Below are 24,492 nucleotides of genomic sequence, written 5' to 3' on the forward strand. Positions count from 1 at the left end.
GGTCAGCAAGAGGTGATGGACCACATGTAGCATATTGTACCTTACTGTATCATATTTGACAATATGCATCAGTATCATTCTGCCGCCTCGCCCAAGCCCTTTTCAATCTTGTCTATTGCCTGATCCCTCTTCTCAGAGTCCGCAAACAGTGCTCGAATAAGTCTGACCAGTTCGTCGGTTGTAAAGTCAATCAGTGCGCCAGAGTCAAAGAGGTACAATATATCGACAAGGTTGGCATTCTGTCATGAGCAAGTGGCACGAGGAGTTCACTCACGAGCAGTTCGGAGATATAGCAGAATTTGAGCCAATGAGGTACTTGAGCCACGATCGCGGAAGGCTACGATGAGCTACGACGTCGGCCCGCACTCACTTGACCCGGATTCAGGACAAAGATCTCTTCCAAGGGATAGATCACCCGCAACAACTCGCTCAGCCTCGTCGACTCCACTTCGGTGATATCCTGCAGGGCCAAGATATCCCCAGAGATCTTTTGAATAGTCTCATCCAAGAGATAGCCCAAAACAAGTAGATATGTCGTCTCGGGCAGCACCACCTGACCTGTCAGCGAGCTCACGGCTCATCCCACCTTCAAAACCCTCGACAAAGTGTCGATTTTATGCGCGACCCCTTGTAACGACCGCTCCGCATTCTTCATGCCAATCTCCCTCGCCACGTCGTCAAGCCTTGCTTCCGCAAGTTCCTCCATCAGTGCCTGCTTTTGCAGCGCCAGTTGACTCTCAAACGCATGCACAGCCAAGGCATCCAGTCTCTTTGCAATTTCCACCGGGCTCGCATCCCCCTCCACATCAGACCACATAGGGTATTGCTCTTGCAGAGCGGCGACGCGTTTTGCCAGATGTCCTGCGTCATTGTACATCTGCATGGCTAACGTGGGCACGTCGCGGACTTGAGAGACAAAGTGGGTCGGCAATAGCGATCGATAGACGTCGAAAACATCCGACGCAGCGGCGAGCAGAAGCGTGTGTGAGCCCCGGAAGGATGGTGATAGAAGACTGCGGTCAGTTTGATCTCGACCGTCGACTCACTCTTTCGACTCTAGATCCACAGCCTCCATGAGTGCTCTATCCGCCATGTCGACAATCTTTTCACACGCCCGGCTTATCAGAAATGTTTCCTTGATGGTCTGCCGTTCCTCCTTGAGTAGCTTTCGCTTCTTTTTCGTGCGCGTTTTTGTTGGCTGCTCGCCATCACCCCATGCCCAGTCGTCCGCGGTGGACGTCTCAGCGGGCGGCACAGCTGCCTCCTCCGGCTCCTTCTCGCCCTCCGACGCCCAAGGGTCATCTCCGGCTTCATTAGCGACTTTCGCCACCTTTTTGCCGAGTCTCTTCGCCTCTCTGACTGGTTTGGCGACAGGGGGTGGGGCTGGTGGTAATTCGGCCTGCGGCGTGGACAGGTCAAAGTCCCATCCGTCACCTGTATCGCCTTCCTGCTTGGACGAATCCAATGAGGGCGCGGATTTGGACGGTCCCGCATCAGCATTCTCCGACTCGTCAAAGCCCCATCCGTCATCGACACCCTCAGCGTCAGATTTGTCATCAGCTTGATCGTCGAATCCCCAGCCAAATTCGTCGGGCTCCTCCCCCTTGACCTCCGTCCCCACGTCCTCGCCGTCGCTCACTTCCACTTCAATCAGCGTTAAAACCTCCTTGTCCCTCTGTTCAGTCACCGCTTCCCAGCCTCCCCAGCCTCCGTCGATGAGCTTGCGCACATCTTCAGCGACCCTTTTCCTCCTCTGAGTCGCCCAAGCTCGACCCGCCTCGGACGTGAAGAATGGCGCGATAATTCTGCCCGATGAAACGTTTTGAGACTCCACTTCGACGGCATGGTTGACCGTTTCCAGCCAGGAGGGGATGGCCGACAAGGCTGACGGCATGGAGGGTAGGAGAATGTGCTGAACGATCAAGCGCATGCTCTCTTGCTGGACACCGGCGAGAAATGAAATCCTGACGGCCTCTGTACGATCAGAAGAGGGGAGAACGTGATCGGTGATGAAAGAGAGGATAGAGGCCACAGAGTCGATCCGCTCCTTTGGCGTGGCGAGCGATTGGGCCGATTGTAGAGTAACAGATGCCACAGGATCCGAACCGGAGACCTCCATATGTAGTGGTCTGCTGGCGACAGGTGCAACGATCTCTCGGAGAAGCCTTGTCTGAAGGTTTTGGAGTATCGAGTCGAGAGATTGGAACGACGCCAGGGCATTGTATACATGGGCTAAAGAGTAAGGAGGGGGTTTTGAAGACTTTTGCGGGTGTATCTCGGGCCGAGTCACTGAGCATCAGCGGAGAGCTTTACGAAACTCACGTTTAGGCTGCGGGAGCGTCGCTCTGCCTTGAACTCGCAGGGTTCTGCGACCATCAGGAAATGTTGCGAGAGAGATCGCTTCTTTTAGACCGTCTGAAAGCTGCTCCGTGACCATTGATCTGAGCAGAAAATACCGTGACTGCGACTCAGTCCTGCTCTCAACGAGACGACTCACAGTCATCTCCGTATACAGACGTGTCCCCTCCAGCTCCAGGGCCTCCGTTCGCTTCTCCGCGATCAACTCCTTAATGACCCATTCATCCGCCCCTCTGCCCGCCCATACCGCTTCCTCTAACCGATGAAGCTTGCCCACCTCCTCCTTGGCCAACTCTAGCGCCCTGAGCTGAGCCTGTGTCGCGGCTTGAGCCTGCACAGCAGCAAAGTGCCTGTCCAGGTTCGCCAAAAGAGGCGGGAGAAATGAGATCTTTCGTCAGGATGATGGATCGTGGAACTCGTACCTCTGCATCCTCAGGATGAATATCCTTCTCCAGCTGATCAACACTCCTGGAAATCTTGCCAAAGTCGATCTTGGCCTGTTCACCGAGTCTGATATGAGATGAAATTGAGGGATAATTGGCTCGGAGGAGCTCATGAGCGTTGGTCTGGATCGAGTCAGAGCCGCACACATGACATCTACTTGCCTTGTTGTGGTGGATAGCTTCAGTCAGCTTTGTTCTGACCTCTCTTATCTTGCTCGAGCGACTGATAGCTGTTTTCGAGCCAGACGGCTGTGAGCTCGCCCATTCGTCGATGAGAGGATCCAACAAGTCTAGCGTTGGGTCGGGCAGTCCACGATCCTCTGAAGAGAGATGGGCTCCACCTCGCTTTGGGAGGTGATCAGGGACAGGAAACATGTCAGGATGCTTCCATCCGGGTCCCAGCAGTACTTCAGCGGGTATATGATGTTGTAGATCACTTCCACGCTGCCAGCGTCATTTCAGAAGATTCCGAAATGGAAAATGACCGGTAACTTTTCTGGCGACCATTCAGTAGTCTTCATACCTTTTACATCGCGTCGAGAAGGTGCCAGACAAGTTTCTCGAGGTCAGTCTTTCCGCTTGAGGGGGGTAATTGTGGGAGCTCTCGTCACGATGGACGTGGATAAACTGTTCAAACTACCCTCGCTGCCTGCCTCGGCAGGCCAAAAACGCAAGTTTACAGATATTCCCAGTCCAGGTGTGTACCGTGTCTCTTCTATTGTACATGCTGATGCCTCCTCAGAATTCCTGAAACGCTACAAGGCTGTTGGAGAAGAGTCTAAAGACGAATCCGTTCCTCCTACGAATGGCAAAGGCAAAGGGAGAGCTGCAACGGTTGAGGACGAGGACGATGATAGGATGGACTATGCCCAAGGTTGGTCGAGCGGTAGTATGGGGACTGACGACGTAGCCGATTCGTCTCATGACGATGGGGAGGCAGACGAAGAGGGGAGGTTCTTTGGTGGAGGGCTCAACTCGGAGCAGAACGTGGGCGACAACGTTGGATCGAGCTGATCTGATGTAGCAAATCCTTGACATCTTTGATCAGGCTGGAGACGACGGCACAGAGGTGAGATTCGTGTCTGAGGCGACTCTGACAGGACAAGACGGCAGCTTTAACACTACCGGCGTTGCGGAGACAGCTATTGCGATTCGAGAGGACCGTGGCGAAGAATGCAGAGCAAAGAGGGAAATTCCCCGACGATCCTTCAAAGTAGGCCATGAGTCTGGAAGAGTGCTTAACCTCCCAGATTCATCGAATCAGAATCAGATCTCGACTCTGCCTTGAACCAGTTCCTGCCTCTCACTCAAAATCCTCCGCTCTTCTACCCGGAACTCGTTAAGCAGGGCACCGTTGCCCTCTGGTGCAACTTGCTCAGTCACGAGAATACCGATATTGCCATAGATGTCGTCGATGTCATTCGGGAGCTCACAGATGAGGATGTCGGAGCCGGAGCCGATGATCTGGACGGAGAAGAGGATCTGGGCGAGTCTAGTAAGACCTCGGGGATAGCCGAAGGAACCCCAATGGCCATGGCAGAGTTCATCGACGAATTGGTGAGACATCCGTCCGGATCGTGCTCATATCCAGCTCAACAACTCGCTCCTGTCCCTACTCATATCCAATCTCTCCCGCTTGAACGAATCTGAAGACGCCGACTCTCAAGGCGTGTATAAGATCCTCAGTGTCTTTGAAAACCTCTTCTCCTTCATGCCGCCGCTGGCCGAGCAAGTGGTCAGCGATACTGATCTCATGCGGTGGCTCTTGACCCGAGTCGGTCAAAAAGAGTTTGACAGCAACAAGCAGTACGCGAGCCAGATCCTAGCAATCTTGGTGCAAACGGGGCGAGACGGAGTATTGAAGTTGGCAGAGCTGGATGGAATGGAGACTCTCTTAAAGCTCGTTTCGGTGAGACTCCCCGGATATGTGGAGCTGACGCGCAGCAATACCGCAAGAAGGACCCCAGCAGCGGAGAAGAAGTCGAATTCATGGAGGATCTCTTCAACTGTCTATGCTCGGCTCTTGCTGAACCGGAAATGAAAGCTGCATTCCTTGAAGCCGAGGGAGTGGAATTGATGGTTATCATGATGAAGTAAGTGCTATATGGGACTGCTCGCTAACCCTCAGAGAGAAACTCCTGGCTCGCACTCGTGCCATCAAAGTGCTGGACTATGCCATGCAGAGTGAGGATGGAGCGGGTAACTGCGAGCGCTTTGTCGAGTCTCTAGGCTTAAAGACCTTCTTCTCGGCCTTCATGGGCAAGGTAGGCACAGCATGGAGCATATCTGATCGGCACTTGCAGGGCGACGCGAAACGGAAAAGAGCACTTCAAGCCGAGACCTCAGAATTCGAGGACGAGGAACATCTACTGGGCATACTCGTCTCTCTCTTTACCAACCTCGCATCCGACTCGGCACCGCGGATCCGCTTAATAGCCAAGTTCGTGGAGAGCGGGTACGAAAAAGTTGAGCGCCTGTTGGAGATGAGAGAAGCTGCAGAGAGCAGATTGAGAGCTGTGGAGGCGGACATTGCGAGGGAGCGGACAGACATGGAGGGTGTAGAAGAGGTCGACGAGGACACTGAAGCCGAATGGTTCTTGCGAAAGAGTGAAGCAGGAGGGTCTGCATTAGGGAACGCCGATTACGTCTTGGCTTGGGTCTGCATGGAAGACGACGGAGTGAGTGAATGAGGCGTTCTTATTGCTTATCGTCAGGCTTTGAGACATGCGCGACTCATGCTGAGTAGGAAGAATCGATCATTCACGGATGTCATCAGTGTCCTGGAAGGTGAGTGATTCCCAGACTCGTCGTCTAACCAGCTCTAAGACGTCGCGGGGAATATTGACGACACGCCCGTGGAGACGGAAAACGGTACGGTGGACGAACCGCCCCTGCAAAAGCTTGCTATTGGGCAATTAGTCATTTATCTCAAAAGTCAGCTGTAGAACGGCTCATCTGGAAGATCGGATGTGGTGGTCTGCGATGTACAACATTGTCACAACATCTCCCCGAGTGTAACACACGCTGCATTGCACGCACATGCTGTCGACTTCCAGTAGGAATATGCCGCAGGTCTTACGTGCGGGACAGTTACCATGCTGTCGACACCAGTGGCACCATCTCTCAGATCAGTCTGACGCCTGACGCCTGACTCCCCTCATCCCCCTCGTATACCTGAGTGCCATGTTCGTAGAGACGCTCAGGAGGTATGAGATTGCTTGGCGTTCCGTCGCCACTACAATGGAAGGAGAAAATGTTGCCCATGTCACTGTGACCTCTGACCGGTATCCTGATGAGGTGTCATATTGTGCATTACCAAAGTGAGACTCACGCGAAATGGATTAGGTCTGTATTTTGCTTGGTTGTCTCCAGCCAATCGAGGATTTGTCGATGGTCCTCCGTTGACTGTAATTTTGTGCTGGGTCTGTGAAACACGACTTGACAGTCGGCCATGATATCACGGTCGCACCCTTCGACAGTGATTGCAGTGACAGTCTCGTGTCCCTTGCACAAGTATCGATCGACGGTCGGGGGGCCAGTCAGTGTCATGAATCGGTTGATCTGTCTGGCGAGCTCAAAGAGCGGCATTTCATCCTCCTCTGCCAGATCATTGTCATCCTCATAGGAAGACGTCGTGTCATACCCCACCATGGACGCGTCCTCATCCTGTGGAGCAGGATGACTCGCAGTCGCACTTGAAGCCGGATTTCGCTTATTCGCCATTTCTGATGAACGATGCCGCTGGATGTTATGTATTGAAGTCTTCTTATACAATGTCGGATCCGCGAACAAGTATCGTCAGTGTGAACATTGCAACGCAGTGCATGAGCGTCAACAAAGGACATTCAGCAGACGACTTTGGACGCCTTGTTTCAGAAGAAGAGACATCCTTTCAGCTCAAGCCCATGTCAGCGTTCTTGCGTTCCTCTCACAAAAGTCGACACGCTCGAGAACGTGTGAGCGTCCTTTCATTGCTTCCCCCTTTCAGCACCAGACACCAGAAGACCTCTCTTGTAGTTCGTCCTGCTCTCATGTTTCCGCCAAGGGGAAGAGCCTACGATACTGCTTTGCGGGAAGCGAGCATGAGATTCTCTGAATCGACAATGATTAATCAGAGCTTGGCGTGGGATTCCATGTGCATGGCGATCAACCTGAATGAATTCCTCGAGTCATCGAGCATGAATGACTTCGTTTTATCCCTCAAGCCCAGTCTCCGCCAGCCAGGTCACTTCTTCTTCCCACCCAGACGAAGCATCATCTGGTAGATATCAGCAGGGAAGACGATTTGATCCGTCCTCACCTTCGCGTGGTACTGCACGCCATAACTCGTACGATGGACCAGTCTGCCATCCTTCTTCACTTCGTCCCAGAGATGAGATTTGAGCACTCCATCCAGGATGCCTTGGAGGATGTCTTCTTCTTCGGTCGTCCAGGCCTAAATGACGGGCCGTCTCGTCAGCATCGGTGTCGACACAGTATCAGGACACGGAGATTCCTTACCATCTTGGTACTCTTCGTATTAGTAGATCCAGTCCCCTCGTGCCCTTTGAGCTTTCGCTTCTTCTCAGGAGACGAGAATCCGTCGTACTGATCATTAGCCTCCGCTTTGAGCAGCTTTGGATCGATCGTCGATACAGTCGAGGACGAGTCCGTCTCGACGTTGTCTCGCTCTCGTTTCATTCTATCCAGGCTTCACTATGGTTAGGGTTGCAATCGAGTGATATCGAGCACGTGAGAGATGTCAGGAGGTCATGACGAGATGAATGGATGTTTTGACTCTCGATGGAATTCGTCGTCAGGCTCTCAGGATGTGATCATGGTCGTCAGGCACAAAAGTGAGCGAACGCCATGACAACGGCGTGGCCACACTACCTGCTGCCCTCCTAGCTGCAATCTTCTACGGATCCCGAGTCTCGCCTAGTTTGCGGTTCTGCCGTCAACGATGATCATGACCACACTCTTGACCATCATGCAAGTCAAGCACTGATGATTCTCGGCGTTGTCCGCTTATCCTGTCATTTCAGGGGTAAGAGGCGTTTCAGCTTTGAAGCGAGTCTAGAAAGGAGAGAGAGTAGTGTCACACAATGGTGATGATCCATTTGAAGAGATGGACATTGTCGAGTGAGGATGCATGAACAATCCCATCGGTTTCTCACTCTTGTGTGATCCCGCTGCGATAGACCCATCCATCGCTGCCGCGAGTGTCACAGCTGGTGGGCTCTTTTGCTCTCCCGCGCCTCGTATCTGAAACCCCACACGCGACTCACTTTTTTTCCTTCGGGCGGGCGGGCCAGTGAGTGAGCGACACAGGGGGCATAATAACAAAACAATAGAACAACGAGGTAGGGGGGCAGATCAAAGCAGCTGTGTCGACAACTCCCTTGACCCATCCATCCATCTCAGTGCAGCAAAAGCGACTCTGTTCGAACCAGAGAGACTCAGTCAGACCTGAGGCCAGGCCCCACCTACCTACCTCTGGTGGCGCGTGACGGAATAACCAAACAACCAGGGCCTGCAACCCGATCTTTTTTATTATTCATCACAAATTGTGTCCCATCCGATAGGACCTCTTGGCTTTCCAAGTTGTTGTTGGCTATTCATAGTGACAGGATCTTCACAAAACAACGCTTTTAGACACTGATCGTCCTTCGTCCCTCGCCATCCGTCATAGAACAGCATCCGGCCTATACAACGAGTTGAGAGGACCAGTCCAAGCGTTTTGGAAAAGGGCGAGGTCATAGCGTCGACTAAAGGGGAACCCTGGTGCTGGAGACTGATCCAGGGTATCAAGTCTCATCACTTGACACCTTGACACCGCTTCTTTGGACACAAGTCAAGTCTGTCAGTCGTTCCTATCTTCTTGACAGTGACAGCAACGAGGACGTGAAGGATCTTCACACCTCTCCCACGCTCCTTACCATCACCCACGCTCATTACCCTCAACGTCGCATCCCTTTGGACTCTCACATATCAAACATTCTTCTCACCATGCCCACAATCACTACGTCCATCATGCTTCCCCTCCTCTTCCTTCCCTTGCTGCCCTCCTCATCCGCTCACAACCACTCCCCCTTCCCCCGCGACTCCGCCACTCGCCATCGCAATCTCGCTAGAGCCACCCACTCACGTCGGAATGGAGGGGGCCTGGACTCGAATCCCAACTTGGGAGGTTTCACAGTCGTTGGAGACTCGGGAGTGTCGGCGCAGATGATGTTTCTGGGGACATCTCAGACCGTCTACATGCTGGACAGTAAGTCGGAAGAGTGAGACGTTTGCTGACTCGTAGAAACCGAGAACAACTCGATGACCGTCACCACCCCCGCTGGAGTCATTCGGCCCGCTTGGGGATCCTTCTATGACCTGGATACAAACACCGCTACGCCCATGTCTGTGATGTCAAACACATTTTGCGCGGGAGGAATGTCCACAGGAAACGGGTCTTGGGCAGTGTTTGGAGGGAATCAGCCCGTCACCTATGAAGGGGTGGCCGTCAACGACAAGGTCAATAATCCGAGCGGCGCAAACCCTTACAGTGATTCGGATGGAGGAACTGCCATTCGTATGCTCACGCCCTGTGACTCTGGAGATTGTCCATGGGAAGAGGGCGGATCCGCTTTGACCATGACCAGTAAACGATGGTATCCCACCATCGAGGCGCTCGGTGACGGATCACTGATCGTCCTAGGCGGTGATCAGAATGGAGGATACGTGTCGACCTTTGCCCAGAACAACCCGTCTTACGAGTACTGGCCGACCAACACGGGCAAGATCCCTATGGACTTCTTGAATGCCACTGTTCCCCTAAACCTCTTTCCCTTGACCTTTTTGATGCCGAGCGGTGAGTTGGTCTGGTCGATGTGGCTAACATACCCAAGGCAAGCTGTTCATGCAGGCGTACTACAGCACCATTCTCTACGACATGAACGCGCAACAGGAGATTGCCCTACCTGACATGCCTTATGCGGCTCGTGTCTACCCCGCATCCGCAGCTGTGGCTATGCTGCCATTGACGCCAGAGAACAACTACACCCCTACCATATTGTTCTGTGGAGGATCATCCGCCAATTTCACAAAATCTTCCGATGGCGGCGCTGGCTTCAATGTGACTGCTGTGCCTGCCGACGATACCTGTGTCAGGATCTCTCCCGATGACCCGAACCCACAATACTCGGATGATGACAGCTTGCCTGAAGGCAGAAGCATGGGCAACTTTATTTACATGCCGGATGGCAAGCTCTGGCTGGGAAATGGGTGAGAAACCTCAGATGGGCTGAGCTGACGGCAGTGTCAATATGGGAACCGCTGGATACGGAGATGAGAAATATTCTTACGGTCAATCTTATGGCCAGGACCCCGTGTACGACCCTGTGATCTACGAGTGAGGTATGGCTTTGTTACTTGACTGACCTCAGTCCCAATGCTGCTCCTGGTCAACGATTCAGCCGACAGGGATTATCCCCCTCGAATCAAGAACGAATGTATCACTCCACTGCCACGCTTCTGCCAGATGGTGCAATTCTCGTCGCGGGGTCGAATCCAAACAAAGACGTCACCACGACAAAATGGGGGACTTCATATGTCGTCGAGAAGTTCTATCCTCTTTGGTATTCTGAGCCTCGACCAGTGCCAACATCCGATTGGCCAGAGAACTTGTCTTACGTGAGTGCATCTGGCAGTGCTCTGCTGATATCCAGGGCGGAGAAGCCTTCAACGTCACGTATCAGTCGAGCGGCAACAACTCGGTCTCCAATACAAAGGTCGTCGTGATCCGACCTGGTTTTAGCACGCATTGCGTAAGTCCGGCTCCCGTACTCTGAGCTCACTCCCGTAGATGAACTTTGGTCAACGATATCTCGAGCTCTCCACGACATTTACTTCTGATGAGACATCTGGCGAGGTGACCATGCACGTCGCTCAGATGCCATCCAATGCCAATATCTTCCAGCCTGGGCCAGCCCTCATCTTCCTCGTTGTGGATGGTGTCCCGTCCATTGGACAATTCATCACGGTGGGATCCGGAGCCATCGAGACACAAGAGGTTCTCGCTGCTTCTGTATTGCCACAGAGCAGTGTCATCATCGAGGGGCAAAGCAACTCTACCGGTGCGAGCATGACAGCTGTCGCCGGACCCAGCGCATCAGCCGCGACTGGTGGTCAAAGTCTCCATGCTTCTGGTGGAGCGACCGCGGGACTCGTGGTCCCTGGAACGCTTGGGATCGCCCTGGTCTCGGGTGCGCTGTTGGCGCTGTGGTCATGAAGCATCTCGGATTCCATCTGAAATTGTCTCCCTAACAGTCTTGCCTAGACCACCTTTATACATATACATTTCATCGCTTCATTGGCTAGACATCCAAAGATTAATTCATGTCATGCATTTCTTGTTTCGTTAAGATGGTCATTTCGGGCTCGAAAAAGTCAGTCGCGTGTCGCTCGAGGTGATTTATGTCTCACAGCGGTGGGAGTAGTATCATACTTGGTCGGCCAGACACCGGATCGGCTGGCAGCTTGCCTGGCCTCTCGCTACTGAGTCTGCGCATAGCCGAATGTCATCCGAGCATCACCGACAACGTCCAGTCGTCCCTCATCGGAAATGGTCGGTCCGGCGATTATAGCTCCGAGAGCCCGGGCAGATCACGGTATAAATAGACCGGCCTGAAGACCTGAGTCGACAATTGACTCGGCAACTTGATCTTGCAGTAGGTAAATACGCATCTCGCCAAGCCGTCTGAAGTGATAACTACCTCATGATGAGCTCCACTGGACCCTCAAAGATCCACAGCGTTGCCGCATCTGGCTTCTCATCCGGGACCAACGAGCTGGCAAGTACCCTGCTGTGACTCAGCTGAACTCCTCAGTATGACAGAGCTCGACCTTCGTACCCTCCCGAAGCGATGCACACTATCGCCCGAGCCCTACCCAGCCGCGAGGGTCAAGGAGGTCTAAAGCTACTCGAAGTAGGGTCAGGTACCGGCATTTTCACGAGACTCCTCCTGCATCCCCCCAGCGATGACTATCCTAAGATCCCAGTCGGCATGTTTTAAAGTCAGAATTCGGGCTGATGCCAACTCTCTAGATACTCTTATTGCCATCGAGCCTTCTGATGGGATGCGTGAAACGTGGAAAGTTGCTTTAAACCAGATCCCATCTAGTGCTACATCGTCCCGGACAGTCGCCAATGTCGCTGGGTCTTTTGAAGATTACTCCGAGGTCGACAAGCTCGGCGTTGGAAAGGGCACAGTAGATGGTGTCTTGATTGCTCAAGCTTTCCATTGGTGTCAGAATCTCGACGCGGCCGTCGTGGGTCTTGCGCGTTTTGCGTGTGGCGTGTGCAAAGCTGATGCGTAGATGCAGCGCGAAGCAGCGTCCTATCTATCATCCGGTTCTCCCCTCGTCTTCGTCTGGAATATCGAATCCAATGATGCTGGTTGGTGTGCAGAGGTACGAAACCTCTATGAACCCTTTGGGAGAATCTCGCCACAGTACTATCTGGGGAAATGGAGGGCCGTGTTTGACACTCCTGCTTACAAAGCGTTATTCGAGCCACAGGAGGAGAGCTCCAGTTGTTGGACTCTGCCTATGACGGAGGATCAGGTGCGCTTTTCCACGACGGGTCTGTCCTCTGACTGCTATTCCAAAAGCTCGTTGAGAGACTCTTTTCCAAATCATATCTCACGGAGCACCATCTGAATGGATCAGCCCGAGTGGATTTCGAGAAGCAGCTCAGAAAAATCATCAGAGAGGGTGAAAAAGAATGGGTGAACAAAGAGGTGAGACGAGTCCTCATGCCACTGGGCTGATCTCAGACCGGCACCTTCTTGTACAAGTACAACACTGACGTCGTCATCATGCGACGAAAGTGATGGTCACATCGCTTACGCCGTCTGCGTGTTTGGAAGCTCGCGGTTGAACAGACCGGTAAAGCCAAGACATCCAGAGACCAAGTTTGGGCTCTACCATAGATCGTCCATGAAAATCATGGGGCTGTACTCGAACCTGTCAATGCGAATAGACACTGGATGCATCAGATGTGAGATGTTCTGGCCGGCTACATGATGGTGAAACACTTTCTGAACCGTCCACTCTCCGCTGCTGAGTCTCTCCCTCAGTTCAGTCAACCGTCTGGTCTCCACTGTCCTCCTAGTTTCAAAATGTCGATCTGCGACCCCCACTCACCGCCTCCTTGGGCACACCTGCCTCCATCGAAGAAACCCGATCACAGGAGCTTTTGGATAGCTCACGAATTCTCACCAAAAGAGGGAGATCCAAAGCTTTGGGGATTTTGTGGATGATTCGCAGCGCATTCTTCAAAGTCTTCTGAGAGATATGTGGAACAGTTGAAGCGGGTCGCAAAGGATGCATCTTGGGAACTGCCAAAAGGATTGATTCAGCTTGCGGACACGCGGCAGTCGTAAGACATGACGATTAGACTCCGGTACGATGCTCGTGTAGCATGCAGCCGCTGCAACGTCCGTTCCAATCTGCGATCATCTCGCATCCACCGTGATCCTTTGCACGACTGGTGTCGGCTGCTGTCTCGAATCCCCGCGCCACATTCCCCCTTACGTAATTTGCCATCGTCCGACCAGCTCTTCGCTCAAATTCGTGTCTCTGCAACCACCTAACTAGTCTTCGCCTCTCGATCTCGTCTATATAGCTTTGATCCTGCCCTCTCTCTGGCAGATTGCTACAGTCACCAGGTTCTCTCCCAGAGCAAGCATCCACTCTGAACCAGTCTCTCGGCCTAAACCGCACGCACTGCATAGATACCCTCTTCGCTGCATACCCAATCCGCAACCCGCCTCCACCGAGTGTGTTCTGCTTCAACATGGTTGCTGTCGCCTCCAACGGGCTCTTGTCTCCCGCTCAGACCGAAAAGACTCCATCAGTATCATCTCCGCCTCGTATCGTTCTAGCTGGAAAGACTGGCAGGATCCTCTGCGTCTCAGATATCCGAGGAGACTGTGAGTGGGCAATCATGATTTTACCCCTCGGCTGATGTGACTGCAGACCACGAGCTCAACAAGCTCATTCGCGAACATGATGCAACTGCAGTCATTCACACGGGTGACTTTGGATTCATGAATGCAGAGAGTTTGGATCGAATGCAAGACAAGTGAGCAGTCTCGGCTAGACGTTCGGCTGACTGTGCAAGAATTTTACGACACCTCTTGCAATACTCCCCTTTGATCCCCAACATGACCCGATCTCAGCTCCTCGCCATACCCGAAAGCGCAGGCAGAGCAGCACTCATCAATGCTCTCAACAACTCGTCCAATCATTTCCTCCTCTCGTACTTTCCACTCCTGTTAACGGGAGCCATCACATTCCCTGTACCCGTCTTCACCGTCTGGGGTCTCTTGGAGGATGTGAGGATATTGGAGAAGTTCAGGACGGGAGAGTATGAGGTCCACAATCTCAATATTATCGATGAGGCTACTACGAGCTTGTTGGACATTGGTGGACTCAAGCTGAGGCTCTTTGGTCTGGGCGGAGCTTTGATTCAGCACAAGTTGTGTGAGTGGAAGTTGTCGCTCGTAAGACTTTGCTGATCTGTCGCAGTCAACCATGGCAAGTCTTGCTCCCTGACTCCGAACTGATCTTCATAGGGGAGGGCTACTCTACGATTGCCGGCGGTGAGGGGACTATGTGGACCACAGCGCTACAGATAGGCGAATTGGTGGATACGGCACAGAGGGTAAGCGCTTAGCCGACCTCTAGCTCACATGCAGGTCTTTGATCCGAGCGAGACTCGAATCCTGATCGCCTCTGCTCCGGTGACTCGGAACGGTCTCCTGACGCTCATTGCGAACACGCTGAGAGTGGACATCACCATATCAGGCGGTCTTCATTGTGAGTGAATGATGATAGCCCTTGCTGATCGCCACAGTCCGCTATCCCGTTTCTTTAAATCAGTACTCCATTCACACCGATCACGAAGAGTACAAACGACGTCTGGCATCTGCACGTGATAGTTTCCAGGCAGTCTACAACCAGGTCAAAGGGAGCATAGAGGCCAGCATGAAGTGAGCCGTGCGATACCCTGCTTGACTAACGCGGTCAGTGGAACGCAGCAAGATCTCTTGAAAAAGGCCCTCATGGCGACTTCGCGTATCGTCGACGATTATAACAAGGATGAATCGTGGACGAATACTTGGCATTGGGTCTTATGGTGAGCTATGACCCCTCATTGTTGTTGACGGCCAAGCGACGCCTCGTGCGGCCACATGATTCTCTCGGTGGATCAAGGACGAGTCACTGCTGAGACGCGAAGCACTGGTGAATGAGATCCGCTGGGCTACACTGACACGCTCAGGCCTAAACTTCAGCCATCGAACGAACAACGACACGGCACCACGCTCTGGCCCCATTGCTCCTGCAGCGCCAGCTCCCATCGCTCCACGAGCAACGACAGCGGCCGAGGCCCCTCTTTCGAAGCCTATGCCACCTACTGGCGCAATGGCTCGTCCTCCCGCCCCGGCAGCCTCGAGCGTCATGCCACCGAAACCAGTCTCTACTCCTGCCGCTCCCATGAGCAATATCAGGGGGATTGCCACCAGGCCCCCTGCTGCTGCTCCTATCAGACCCCCCACTGGTCCATCAACTGTCCCGTCCTCTATTCCTCCCAAGCCAGTCCAACCTCGTCCTAGGCCCAGCACTGCCAACGTGCCTCCTGCCCAGTCAACCGAGGCTAAGCCGACCACGCCGTCTCGACCTACTCCCACTGCGGCCAAAGCTCCGGCCCAGAGCAATGGCAAACCTTCGTCGCCTGCACCAAAGGGACGAAATGCCCCCGAAAAGAGGACTGATACGCCTCCAAATGGCTCAAAACCGGAGAAGCAGGAAAGGAACCGGTCAACCAAGGCTGAGAGGTCCGAGTCCAAGCCTGCGACCCCCGTGACGGAAACCGAGAAGAAGACCTCAGATGAGGATACCAAAGGGGAAAAGAAACCTCGGATTGAGGACGCCTCCACTCCAGCTACCAAGAAGTCACTGTACCTCAAGGGCTTGCCTACGCCGGTCACGGAGGAGGAAATCAAGGCCTTGTTCCCTAACTCAGCCGCCAAGGTGAGACTCACCTCCTGACTTGTAGCTGACTCTTCAGATCGTCTCCGTCAAATTGCTTCATGATCAGTACAATAACAACAAGCAAAAGGTGAGTCCAGTGTAGAGGCATATCCTGACTGTATAGGACTTTGGTTATGTCGACTTCGCCAATGAGGATGATTGCCAAGAAGCGCTCAAATCGCACACTGATGTGAGCTGATTTGAAAGACCTATTCACCTAGCTGATCCCTTCGCAGACAATTCGAGACAAGACCATTTCAATTTCCATCTCAAACCCCCCGCCCCGAGCTCCCTCCCTCGCTCGCGGTGGGCGAGGTGGTGGTGTCCGTGGCGGCAGAGGTGGCTTTCGCGGATCTCTCATGACTGGTCCAGGCAAGAAAGAAGGTGACAGTGCAGGCGCTGCCACCAGCGATCGCAAGAAGGAGATTGCTACAGGTGGTGGCGGGGAGAAGAAGGATTAGGGGGAGTATAGAAGGGTAGATGCGTAGAGAAGGGAGGGAACTCGACGACACTGTACTACCAAACCATCCTCAATTTTTCTTTTCGCTGTCCCAATTCTTCTACTCCATTTCAAACCCAAGGTCCGTCCTTTCGAGTGATACCTTACTTGTTCTTTCGACTTGACTCGCAAGAGTCTTTATCTTTCATTTCGTTTTGGCATTCGTTCAAACTTCATGACCAAAAAGGCGCTAAGATCGGCGCGCGAGGATGACAGCGAGCAGAGAGGAGGTCACGCGAAAGGTGAGACCTGGAGTTGAAGAGGAAAGCGAGATAGCATAATATTGCATGTATATACAACGTCATGAGTCGGCGAGCTGTTTGACAAGGGCAACATCGACCCGACCAATCTTTCCTTCATCGTCTACCAGGTTGATCCCCAAGTTGGGTTCTCCATGATCTGAGAAACGTTGAAACAAAAAACAATTAATCATGCATAAAAAAGTGGTGAAACTCGATTGCAATCATAAGTGGATCTCAGCTCAACATTTCGCCACACTGGCTCTCCCTTTTGCTCTCCATCCCAGCCTTCGTATGCGCGATCTGTTGGTGTTCATCTCCCTCTGCCTACACCCTCAGTCTCATCCCAATGTCGCTCCGCACTCCTCGCTCCTCGCCCATGGAACGGGATCGACCTACTTCATCTCTAGGTTTTCGATCCCTCTTTCGAAGTCTTGGACCCAGTGTTGGCAAGTCTGCAGGATCCCAAACGCTTGATAGACTGCGATCAGCTACTCCGATCTTTCACACGCCCCTGAAGAGAAGTTCCACTCGACCCTCTGTCCATTTCCGTCCATCTCCTACCTCTAAGTACGATGTATCCTCGCCAACGACCCGGATTCCAGTCCCTGCTCGTCCTGTCACTCCTGCCCAGCTAGCCATCTCAACTGTAGAGGACAGACGAGACCCAAAATGGAAGCACATAGAGGCAGATTGGCAACGTCAAGCTAACTTTCTCAAAATCCCGCACCGAAATTGTCTTCTCGGCGCAGTCTGCCTAGACATCAGAGATCCACTGGACTTGCCAGGTGAGCGGCGCGCGAGGGGGAGAGGAAGGGAAGTTGGTGGACTCACCTTCTCAGCTAGCTTCTACCTCGAGTACGTGAGAGATCGGCCGATAAGGTTACCTCGACCCGAGATCTCGAGCTCTGTAGCTCCGGCGACAACACCCGAAGCGGTTTCTCATTCACCAGAGTCGCCTTTGGCCACCTTCCCACATCGTTCCATAATCCAGACGTGGACAACCCAAGGCACCTCTACGCTTCGCTCAAGGCAGATCCTGGATAGACCTCGACCCATCAAAAGACGATGTCAAACACCAGATCCAGATCTTTTCCGCGATACTTCCTTCCCCGTCTCTTCTGCGAACACGGTTCAAGCGATCACATCCAGTCGTCACGTTAGACGCCGTACTCAATCAGCACCTCATTTTTCCCAACGGATCTTCGGAATACCTCGCCCTAAACGAGACAATATTCTCGGATCTCCATGGTCAATCGTTGGGCCTGCTACTCCGATCGACACTGATTCCGAAGGGTGGCACACCTGGGACGTGGTTCCTCATCCTCAACGCCCTGTCTCTCCTCCAAGTGATCGGCCTCTTGGACCTCGTCTGGAAAGACTCAGAAGGATGGGCTTGCCATAGCACGGGGTGTGTTAAGCCTTGTATTGCTTACTGTCAGCCGTTTCTTGTATGCGTCTCGTGAATTCCAGTAGCTTTGTATGTTGATAACCGTTGCATGCGAGCATTATCGACATTTTTTGGCGGATCCTGTTTGCAATTTATACTACTCGCCGCGCAGTGGACCTCAAAGCGCGACAAGTCCTTGATGATGCCTCCCTGCCTGTGATCCAGTCGGACCGAGCAAAGAGTGGTATCGCTGTGCGCCTTTGCATGCATGAGCATGCCTTGACGCCCATCTTGACGGCGGTACCGCGTCTCGATGGGCGCATCGCGGCGGGAGATGAGATAATTCAGTAAGCGTCTCGTGTGCCTCATCAGCGGTCAAGCACGATCAATAACGGGTCAAGGCTAAAACGTGACATGTCATGACGATTCTCAACGCTTTCTCCTGCTGTGGTTCGGGTTCTTCCGACCATGCCCGATCGCAGGCATATGTTGACCATCGCTTCTGCCTTTTCCTGACATACCAACGGTAATCATCGGCGGGAGCCACTGTGCCATCAGTGTCAGCGGCCGCCTTAATGAGGCGGGAACAAACTTACATCAGGATCATTCCAACCGTCCAGACCACCCTTCGCTAAACGTTTTTCTTCCTTCTGCCGTTGAATGTCCGCACTCTTCACTGCATTTTGCCATTCAATCTGGTCTTCTCGCAAGATCAGGCCTGTTCCTCCTTTTTGCTGCCCCTTCGCCCGACCGGGTTTAGCATCGGGTATGGTATATTTTGATCCCTTGAGATGGTATTGGAAATTCTTTTTCAGGTGAATATGTTGTTTTCCCGTCGAGGCAGAAGTTGTGACGGTGGTTCGGAGCAATGTCGCGTTACCGCATGAAGGGCAGAATCGTTTACTTGGGTCTTTACAGAGTCTAGCAATGATCAGCGGGGAAATGAATCAGCAAGACTCACTTGAAACACGCGTGACATCTCAGGATCCAGCTCTTGACTTTCGAGATACGTTTGCCGCCCTCTCCCACCAGGCCTAACCCAATTCCGAGCAGGACATTCTGCACGGCAAAGTCTCCGGTCATGCATGCTGCGGCGATTTGCTGAACTTCGCTCGGTGCCTTTCCTGGTTGATCAGGCAGGAGCCCAAGATCGCGATTACGGTGCTTGCTGAGATTGCTCGAGGTGATCCATTCACCGCCGTCAGACTCGCTGTCTTCGGCCTCGTTTGATTGGGATTGATCAGGTGGAGGCGATTCGGCTGAGGGCGTCACACGTGCATCTGCTTCTTGATGAGAGTGGTCCGAGCTGGCACCGTCTGCCTTGTCGTCGTCCAGGAGTATATGCTCGATCGACTTGGATGCCGCATTCACCTCGCCATCCTCCGGCGGAGCCACGACGACATCCTCTTCGCCGTGTTGGCTTCCGTCAGAGTCTGAGCCATCATCTCCCCCAGTATTTGGCTCGTCCTGCTTGTTCTCGCTCTCCGCTAGCCCATGTGGACCATCCGGCCTCGCCAACTTCTGACCAGGTTCTTTCCTTATTCCCTCCTTACCATTCTCCAACACCTCGTATTGCCAGGTCAGAGCCACGACCGACAGATCCGTCTTTGACAAGACAGCATAATCACCAGTCTTGCGTGCGAATGCTACCACTGAGCTTGATATCAGTTGATCGCCCGCTGCAACCTGAACCTGCAAAGCTCACCCTCTGCCATTGCCTCGGCTGATGGCGATTCGACTTTAACGTCTATACCAGTCAAGCCTAATCTCTCCCAGTATTCCCTAGCTTTGGGATCCCGAAGCTCCGCCACAACCATGGGTGTCGTGTGGAACGTCTCGGCAAGGTGCCGCAGAGGCGTCATGGACAACAGAGGACCAGCATCGAGGATCAAGTGCTTGACGGGTGCGCTCGACCTGGCCTTCGAGCTCGAAGCGACGGGCTGATCGGCGGCTGTGCCATCCTGTATAGAATTGCTTGTGGACAAGATTCCGGTCTCACTGGATGCTGGCTTGGCAGCTGCGCTGTATGACAAGACCATGGTGCGTGAGTTATGAATCAAGTATACTGCTCGTGCGATAAGATCAGACTCAGCCGCTTTGTTGAAAATTTTGGTTCCGTCTTCGCGGAGTGTGGAGACTCCACAATCGATTTTGACCGACGAACTGAAATTTCAGCAATCTCTTTGTATGATGCGTACAACGGGCACGATTACAACAATGGTCGAAGATCCATCTGTCAAGAGGCCGTTGGAGCTCGTCGAGGATGAAGATGGCAAATCAAGAGCTAAGCGTTTCAAGAACGAGTCGGATCAGGCAGGACCAGCGGTCAGCGCTGAGCCTACGGAAGGCTCAGCTCGAGTAGATAACGCTGAGGATGAAGCAGAAGACAGCGTCCTGATCAGACCAAGCTATCATGATGAGCCCGGACCAGTATCTCGACTGGGACTCAAGCCTATGCTGCCCGTCCTGCCACCTTCGTTGGAGCTCGTGACGGGCGTCAAGGCCGATCTGAGAGCTCGAAAGGGGTTCGTAGGGGAAGAAGAAGTTGGTATCATCGGTTACGCTGGACCTAGTGGCGTCAGTGGGATTAAGGGGGTGATCAAACAGAGGTAGGCTGGATGAATTATGAGCGCCATTGATCGTTATCAGGTTCACAGACTTCCTGGTCAACGAGGTGCTATTAAACGGCACAGTGCTGCACCTCAAAGACATCCGAAAGCCACAGGAACCCGAGACGAAATCTCAAGACAAGGGCAAAGCTAAGGCTGTGGCAGGCGCAGCGGAAGGACCCGAGGAGCCACAAGCTCAAGAGCCCCCTACAGAGGAATCTCCGAAAGATACTCAGATTGACCTGCCTGAAGAGCTTCAGTTCCCAGCTCATCCATCCTGGACGCTGTCCACGACGAAGGGCCTACGACCCCATCTGTCCGACTCGACTATCAAATCCTTCTATAACCTGTTAGTGGAAGGGAAAGATCCTCCTCCGAAGCAAGATTCTGGCTGGGGTCAACGAAAACCCAAGGAGGCAGGAGCAGGAGAAGAGGCAGCCATGAATCTTGATTCGTTGACCCAAGATACATCCGCGGCCGGTGGACATGGACGAGGCTTTCCGCAGGGACGCGATCGAGGTAGAGGAAGAGATGGACGGGGCAGGGGTGGGCGTGGTGGCAGAGGTGGAGGAGGCGGCTCCAATGGCGAGTGGTGGACTGCAAATGGCGATGATCGAGAAGTTCTATCACAAGTGGGTTGCACGAGCTCGTAAGCAGATGTTGATGCCTCCGTTTAGCCAATGGCGGACAAGGAACAGCGGGCTGCTGCACACAAAGCAGTCCGCGAGCATCTCAATGGGCTCTTTGAGACTTCCTCTCGGGAAGCGCCCGGAGGTGGTCAGGTCCTCGTGATCAAATGGGCCAGGCAACAATCTCGTCGTGCGCCAAATGACCGCGATCGAGGTGAGTCTTTAGTACCCGCGCTTTCACTGATTCTGCCCCCAGATCAACCCAAACTTCCCCAGTACATCCACTTCACGATGCACAAGTCGAATCGCGAAACACAAGATGCGTTGTCTCATCTCGCCAGATCTCTGGGATGTTACCCTAAAGATCTCACAGTCTGCGGGACGAAAGACAAACGGGCAGTTACTGTCCAACGAGTATGTCTCAAGCGCGGGAACCGAAATCTTGTCAGCGTTTGGAGGGCGGCCAATCAAGTTGGCAAAGGACGCAGAAGTGAGGAAGATGTCGAGTGTACAAGGGGAGACCGAGGTGTCAGGATTGGAGATCTCGAGTACTCTACAAAGTACCTCGATCTCGGTATGCTCAACGGGAATAGGTTTTTAATTACCTTGAGGTGGGTCGTCACAATTGTGAATGCTGACAGATTCACAGAAACATTCAAAATGACTCTGAGGCCGATTTAGACACTGTTCTAGGATCATTGCGGGATCGTGGTTTCGTCAACTTCTACGGTGGAGTATTGAGTCTGAGACGAAGCTGACAGAATCCAGGCATGCAACGCTTCGGCACGTCGACGGTTCCGACTCACGTTACCGGCCTCCACATTCTCCGCGGGGACTGGGGACTGGCTCTCGATTCTATTCTTTCGTTGAGAGAAGGGGAGCATCCGGATTGCGTTCGAGCCAGGTTGGCTTGGCTGGAAGATCAAGACTACGAGAAAGCTCTGCAGCTCATGCCGCGACGCAGTGTGGCTGAGAGATCTATCTGGGAGTTCTACAAGCGAGGAGGATCCTTGACCGACAAGGTTGGCGCTCTGAGTAGCGTGAGTTTTCATTTCTCAACTGGATGAAGGATAATCTGACCATGCGCTTCCAGATTCCTAGGAACCTCAGGACTATCTACGTCCACGCGTATCAGAGTTTCGTTTGGAACCTCATCACGTCAGAGAGGATAAAATTGTCCGCGACAGAAACACTTGTCGGTGACTTGGTCTTTGAGCACGGCAAGGAAAATCCGAACAGCTCGAAATGTGCGCCAAGAGGTCTTGATTGTCTATGCTGACGCGTTTTAGCGGGCCAAAATGGAAAAGCAAGGACCAAAAATGACACTTCCGAATCGTCGTCCTCTCAGGATGTCAAGGTGTTGACAGAAGCGGACGTGTCACAGTACAAGATCACTGATGTCGTCTTACCCTTACCTGGATGGAATGTGGATTATCCAAGTGGCACCATTGGAGAGCTTTACGAAAAAGTCTTGGCCGCAGACGGTCTAAACATTCATCGAATGAGAAGGGATCAAAGGTGAGCGAGATTGTTAATGGAGCATCCACCAGGCTTATCCAAGGAAACTAGAGAATACTCTCTGCCTGGTGGATACCGGCCCATCATTCTTCGTCCAGCTCACTGTTCATGGTCTCATATGCGATACACGGACCCCGATATCGCGCTCGTTCAATCTGATGAAGATAAATTACTCGATTTGAACCCTCCGGCTCCTCATGATCCTGATGGCAAATTCCAAGCGTTGAAATTGGACCTCGAGCTTGGGCCGAGTGTTTACGCTACAATGGCGTTGAGGGAAGTCACAAGGGAGGAGACGAGTACATGGCATCAGATTGGCTTGACGATGCAAAGTGGAGATCAAGAGTTCAAAGGGGTAGGCGGGGCAGCCGCAGCAGCCAGTGGAGAAGACGATGCGAGAGATAATGGCGCTCTGGCAGAGTAGAACGAAAAGGAATACATATGCATGACTCTATTCACATTGTCTTCTGAATCAGCTGTAGCGACGGCAAGCTTAGGCACTTTGCCTCAATCCATCTAGGTACGTAGCTCTAGCCTCCCTCGCATCTGTATCGGATTCTGAACGAGAATGTGGGGTCCATTTTGGTTCATCCTGAAACAATCGCATCGCTGTGATTGCATTCGCGGTATCGACGGTGAATCGGTGATAGATACTGAGTGGAAAACTGATGTCAGCACTCCGCCATCAGAAAGCGTGGATCGCTCAGGGGTTTGGGGCAAGATACTGCACATAGCACATCGCTACACAGTGATGCGAGGCACGATGTGCACTCACCCTGCAGGCAGAACTATGAGATCACCCTTCTCCAACCAGATTCTTATCCATTTATCATCGTAAGGTCCTCCGTGACCTAAAGCCAATGCCAAAATTTCAGCCGCGGGGACTTACGAGGAAGGCAGACGAGTCACTCACCTCTGACGTCGAAGAATCCAGATCCATCGAGGATGTACCGAATCTCTTCATCCTCATGCAGATGTCTGAGATGGATCGTCAGAGTCACCGCATAAGATGCCGCTGACACTTGAGGGGAAAACGGATCATGTATAGACTTACTCGTCAAAGAAAGATTTGATTTTCGATTCGTATGCGTCCCCTAATCCAGCCTTGGTCACTGTGATTCTGTCTCTCTACGTGGAGATTGATTTCAGCGACCAATGTTGCCCTCATGCGCCATCACGCTAGACTGACATTCTTATAACCCCTCCCCTTTGCGAACTCGTCTGAAAAAGAGGCATGAGTTCACCCTGCGACGGTCGCTGCGGCTCTCACCGATGCTTGTCTCCCATCGTCCTTCCTGGTCTATCGGAATCTGCTGATAGAAGACACCGAGACGTTCCAGAGTTTGCTTGTCGACGTCCTCACCGCTGTCGTGTAGCTCTCTTTGGTCACCTCTGAGCGGGGACGGATAGTCAGGTCAACTCGCACGTTGGAGGTAACTTTCCAAGTATACACACTTACGGAACGTTGTCATAGATGTATGCTCTCATGATTGAGTGGGGTGGTTCTTCTATCAGATCCTGACTTTCTGGGATTCTAGTCGACGAAGACGAGCGTACAACAGCAGGAATCGGTATGAGATCCAATCGATTGATGGCACCAACTGTTGGTGAGTGCGAACTGATTAAAAAAAAAAAAAGCCGATGCCCGGACAAACATATTGGGAACCATCTTCGACCGTGGGAAAGCAAAGAAGACAGGCAGTAGGTCGAGCTTGGCTTAAAACAGATTGGAGGCAGTTGCT

The 24,492-nt window shown here is 52.8% G+C and overlaps 10 protein-coding genes across 10 annotated transcripts; 6 read left to right on the forward strand and 4 right to left on the reverse strand.

Annotated features, from left to right (window-relative positions):
• Positions 1-40: 40 nt before the first annotated feature.
• Positions 41-3,310, reverse strand: BD324DRAFT_682822 (hypothetical protein). The gene is made up of 9 exons (XM_022019166.1): positions 2,964-3,310; positions 2,781-2,924; positions 2,498-2,746; positions 2,323-2,461; positions 1,047-2,289; positions 587-1,013; positions 371-553; positions 275-337; positions 41-239 (listed from the first exon to the last, which is right to left on the reverse strand). Exons 1-9 carry the CDS (start codon positions 3,174-3,176, stop codon positions 75-77), a joined length of 2,826 nt encoding a protein of 941 aa, XP_021869111.1. The 5' UTR covers positions 3,177-3,310; the 3' UTR covers positions 41-74.
• Positions 3,308-6,122, forward strand: BD324DRAFT_633107 (Catenin-beta-like protein). Its single transcript, XM_022016592.1, has 11 exons — positions 3,308-3,498; positions 3,544-3,675; positions 3,712-3,788; positions 3,826-3,870; positions 3,908-4,014; positions 4,052-4,358; positions 4,393-4,710; positions 4,746-4,894; positions 4,930-5,479; positions 5,516-5,588; positions 5,628-6,122. The coding sequence occupies exons 1-11, from the start codon at positions 3,414-3,416 to the stop codon at positions 5,744-5,746; spliced, it is 1,962 nt and encodes a 653-aa protein (XP_021869112.1). The 5' UTR covers positions 3,308-3,413; the 3' UTR covers positions 5,747-6,122.
• A 600-nt stretch (positions 6,123-6,722) lies between these two features.
• On the reverse strand, positions 6,723-7,915 carry BD324DRAFT_682825 (hypothetical protein). Its single transcript, XM_022019167.1, has 3 exons — positions 7,302-7,915; positions 7,102-7,236; positions 6,723-7,059 (listed from the first exon to the last, which is right to left on the reverse strand). Exons 1-3 carry the CDS (start codon positions 7,479-7,481, stop codon positions 7,027-7,029), a joined length of 348 nt encoding a protein of 115 aa, XP_021869113.1. The 5' UTR covers positions 7,482-7,915; the 3' UTR covers positions 6,723-7,026.
• Positions 7,916-8,789: 874 nt separating this feature from the next.
• Positions 8,790-11,058, forward strand: BD324DRAFT_609667 (glyoxal oxidase N-terminus-domain-containing protein; the record flags this gene model as incomplete). Its single annotated transcript, XM_022014163.1, has 7 exons — positions 8,790-9,051; positions 9,088-9,639; positions 9,677-10,052; positions 10,087-10,179; positions 10,214-10,460; positions 10,496-10,594; positions 10,633-11,058. The coding sequence occupies 7 exons, from the start codon at positions 8,790-8,792 to the stop codon at positions 11,056-11,058; spliced, it is 2,055 nt and encodes a 684-aa protein (XP_021869114.1).
• A 140-nt stretch (positions 11,059-11,198) lies between these two features.
• On the forward strand, positions 11,199-12,834 carry BD324DRAFT_633114 (hypothetical protein). Its single transcript, XM_022016593.1, has 6 exons — positions 11,199-11,620; positions 11,657-11,831; positions 11,875-12,098; positions 12,153-12,392; positions 12,440-12,568; positions 12,605-12,834. Exons 1-6 carry the CDS (start codon positions 11,546-11,548, stop codon positions 12,659-12,661), a joined length of 900 nt encoding a protein of 299 aa, XP_021869115.1. The 5' UTR covers positions 11,199-11,545; the 3' UTR covers positions 12,662-12,834.
• A 584-nt stretch (positions 12,835-13,418) lies between these two features.
• BD324DRAFT_633119 (hypothetical protein) lies at positions 13,419-16,677 on the forward strand. The gene is made up of 13 exons (XM_022016594.1): positions 13,419-13,762; positions 13,809-13,914; positions 13,954-14,315; positions 14,361-14,369; positions 14,408-14,496; positions 14,531-14,651; positions 14,689-14,824; positions 14,863-14,970; positions 15,007-15,077; positions 15,115-15,866; positions 15,904-15,954; positions 15,991-16,056; positions 16,103-16,677. Exons 1-13 carry the CDS (start codon positions 13,627-13,629, stop codon positions 16,325-16,327), a joined length of 2,232 nt encoding a protein of 743 aa, XP_021869116.1. The 5' UTR covers positions 13,419-13,626; the 3' UTR covers positions 16,328-16,677.
• A 183-nt stretch (positions 16,678-16,860) lies between these two features.
• BD324DRAFT_633122 (hypothetical protein) lies at positions 16,861-18,111 on the forward strand. The gene is made up of 2 exons (XM_022016595.1): positions 16,861-17,384; positions 17,439-18,111. The coding sequence occupies exons 1-2, from the start codon at positions 16,954-16,956 to the stop codon at positions 18,007-18,009; spliced, it is 1,002 nt and encodes a 333-aa protein (XP_021869117.1). The 5' UTR covers positions 16,861-16,953; the 3' UTR covers positions 18,010-18,111.
• BD324DRAFT_682829 (Nin one binding Zn-ribbon like-domain-containing protein) lies at positions 18,089-20,048 on the reverse strand. The gene is made up of 4 exons (XM_022019168.1): positions 19,700-20,048; positions 18,956-19,646; positions 18,591-18,915; positions 18,089-18,540 (listed from the first exon to the last, which is right to left on the reverse strand). The coding sequence occupies exons 1-4, from the start codon at positions 20,031-20,033 to the stop codon at positions 18,424-18,426; spliced, it is 1,467 nt and encodes a 488-aa protein (XP_021869118.1). The 5' UTR covers positions 20,034-20,048; the 3' UTR covers positions 18,089-18,423.
• A 142-nt stretch (positions 20,049-20,190) lies between these two features.
• BD324DRAFT_633125 (pseudouridine synthase) lies at positions 20,191-23,188 on the forward strand. The gene is made up of 9 exons (XM_022016596.1): positions 20,191-20,603; positions 20,644-21,235; positions 21,281-21,446; positions 21,489-21,843; positions 21,882-21,961; positions 22,001-22,272; positions 22,326-22,479; positions 22,522-22,750; positions 22,802-23,188. The coding sequence occupies exons 1-9, from the start codon at positions 20,212-20,214 to the stop codon at positions 23,172-23,174; spliced, it is 2,613 nt and encodes an 870-aa protein (XP_021869119.1). The 5' UTR covers positions 20,191-20,211; the 3' UTR covers positions 23,175-23,188.
• On the reverse strand, positions 23,189-24,365 carry BD324DRAFT_633128 (Acireductone dioxygenase ARD family). Its single transcript, XM_022016597.1, has 7 exons — positions 24,210-24,365; positions 24,021-24,142; positions 23,940-23,971; positions 23,805-23,878; positions 23,664-23,728; positions 23,526-23,601; positions 23,189-23,403 (listed from the first exon to the last, which is right to left on the reverse strand). The coding sequence occupies exons 1-7, from the start codon at positions 24,236-24,238 to the stop codon at positions 23,244-23,246; spliced, it is 558 nt and encodes a 185-aa protein (XP_021869120.1). The 5' UTR covers positions 24,239-24,365; the 3' UTR covers positions 23,189-23,243.
• Between the last annotated feature and the right edge of the window lie 127 nt (positions 24,366-24,492).

The sequence above is a fragment of the Kockovaella imperatae genome, assembly GCF_002102565.1.
Source record: "Kockovaella imperatae strain NRRL Y-17943 chromosome Unknown BD324scaffold_12, whole genome shotgun sequence".
Classification (NCBI taxonomy): domain Eukaryota; kingdom Fungi; phylum Basidiomycota; class Tremellomycetes; order Tremellales; family Cuniculitremaceae; genus Kockovaella; species Kockovaella imperatae.

What these genes read in the sequence shown, in the direction of transcription:
- BD324DRAFT_682829 (XM_022019168.1), bottom strand. Translation starts at nt 20,033, where the DNA reads ATGGTCTTGTCATACAGCGCAGCTGCCAAGCCAGCATCCAGTGAGACC. An exon ending in AGCCGAGGCAATGGCAGAGG is followed by an intron (nt 19,647 to 19,699) that starts GTGAGCTTTGCA and finishes TATCAAGCTCAG; the next exon opens with TGGTAGCATTCGCACGCAAG. An exon ending in AGATGTCACGCGTGTTTCAA is followed by an intron (nt 18,916 to 18,955) that starts GTGAGTCTTGCT and finishes GATCATTGCTAG; the next exon opens with ACTCTGTAAAGACCCAAGTA.
- BD324DRAFT_633125 (XM_022016596.1), top strand. Translation starts at nt 20,212, where the DNA reads ATGGTCGAAGATCCATCTGTCAAGAGGCCGTTGGAGCTCGTCGAGGAT. An exon ending in GCCAAATGACCGCGATCGAG is followed by an intron (nt 21,447 to 21,488) that starts GTGAGTCTTTAG and finishes TTCTGCCCCCAG; the next exon opens with ATCAACCCAAACTTCCCCAG. An exon ending in AAATCCGAACAGCTCGAAAT is followed by an intron (nt 22,480 to 22,521) that starts GTGCGCCAAGAG and finishes GACGCGTTTTAG; the next exon opens with CGGGCCAAAATGGAAAAGCA.
- BD324DRAFT_633114 (XM_022016593.1), top strand. Translation starts at nt 11,546, where the DNA reads ATGATGAGCTCCACTGGACCCTCAAAGATCCACAGCGTTGCCGCATCT. An exon ending in CATCCGGGACCAACGAGCTG is followed by an intron (nt 11,621 to 11,656) that starts GCAAGTACCCTG and finishes TGAACTCCTCAG; the next exon opens with TATGACAGAGCTCGACCTTC. An exon ending in AAGAATGGGTGAACAAAGAG is followed by an intron (nt 12,569 to 12,604) that starts GTGAGACGAGTC and finishes GGCTGATCTCAG; the next exon opens with ACCGGCACCTTCTTGTACAA.
- BD324DRAFT_633122 (XM_022016595.1), top strand. Translation starts at nt 16,954, where the DNA reads ATGTCGCTCCGCACTCCTCGCTCCTCGCCCATGGAACGGGATCGACCT. An exon ending in GACATCAGAGATCCACTGGA is followed by an intron (nt 17,385 to 17,438) that starts CTTGCCAGGTGA and finishes TGGTGGACTCAC; the next exon opens with CTTCTCAGCTAGCTTCTACC.
- BD324DRAFT_682822 (XM_022019166.1), bottom strand. Translation starts at nt 3,176, where the DNA reads ATGTTTCCTGTCCCTGATCACCTCCCAAAGCGAGGTGGAGCCCATCTC. An exon ending in GTCTGTATACGGAGATGACT is followed by an intron (nt 2,462 to 2,497) that starts GTGAGTCGTCTC and finishes ACTGAGTCGCAG; the next exon opens with TCACGGTATTTTCTGCTCAG. An exon ending in CTTTGTCGAGGGTTTTGAAG is followed by an intron (nt 554 to 586) that starts GTGGGATGAGCC and finishes CTGACAGGTCAG; the next exon opens with GTGGTGCTGCCCGAGACGAC.
- BD324DRAFT_633119 (XM_022016594.1), top strand. Translation starts at nt 13,627, where the DNA reads ATGGTTGCTGTCGCCTCCAACGGGCTCTTGTCTCCCGCTCAGACCGAA. An exon ending in TGGTGGATACGGCACAGAGG is followed by an intron (nt 14,497 to 14,530) that starts GTAAGCGCTTAG and finishes GCTCACATGCAG; the next exon opens with GTCTTTGATCCGAGCGAGAC. An exon ending in ACAATAACAACAAGCAAAAG is followed by an intron (nt 15,955 to 15,990) that starts GTGAGTCCAGTG and finishes CTGACTGTATAG; the next exon opens with GACTTTGGTTATGTCGACTT.
- BD324DRAFT_633128 (XM_022016597.1), bottom strand. Translation starts at nt 24,238, where the DNA reads ATGAGAGCATACATCTATGACAACGTTCC. An exon ending in ACGATGGGAGACAAGCATCG is followed by an intron (nt 23,972 to 24,020) that starts GTGAGAGCCGCA and finishes CCTCTTTTTCAG; the next exon opens with ACGAGTTCGCAAAGGGGAGG. An exon ending in AGGGGAGGGGTTATAAGAAT is followed by an intron (nt 23,879 to 23,939) that starts GTCAGTCTAGCG and finishes ATCTCCACGTAG; the next exon opens with AGAGACAGAATCACAGTGAC.
- BD324DRAFT_682825 (XM_022019167.1), bottom strand. Translation starts at nt 7,481, where the DNA reads ATGAAACGAGAGCGAGACAACGTCGAGACGGACTCGTCCTCGACTGTA. An exon ending in ATACGAAGAGTACCAAGATG is followed by an intron (nt 7,237 to 7,301) that starts GTAAGGAATCTC and finishes CCCGTCATTTAG; the next exon opens with GCCTGGACGACCGAAGAAGA. An exon ending in GCGTGCAGTACCACGCGAAG is followed by an intron (nt 7,060 to 7,101) that starts GTGAGGACGGAT and finishes GATATCTACCAG; the next exon opens with ATGATGCTTCGTCTGGGTGG.
- BD324DRAFT_633107 (XM_022016592.1), top strand. Translation starts at nt 3,414, where the DNA reads ATGGACGTGGATAAACTGTTCAAACTACCCTCGCTGCCTGCCTCGGCA. An exon ending in TTCCCCGACGATCCTTCAAA is followed by an intron (nt 4,015 to 4,051) that starts GTAGGCCATGAG and finishes TTAACCTCCCAG; the next exon opens with ATTCATCGAATCAGAATCAG. An exon ending in TGTCATCAGTGTCCTGGAAG is followed by an intron (nt 5,589 to 5,627) that starts GTGAGTGATTCC and finishes ACCAGCTCTAAG; the next exon opens with ACGTCGCGGGGAATATTGAC.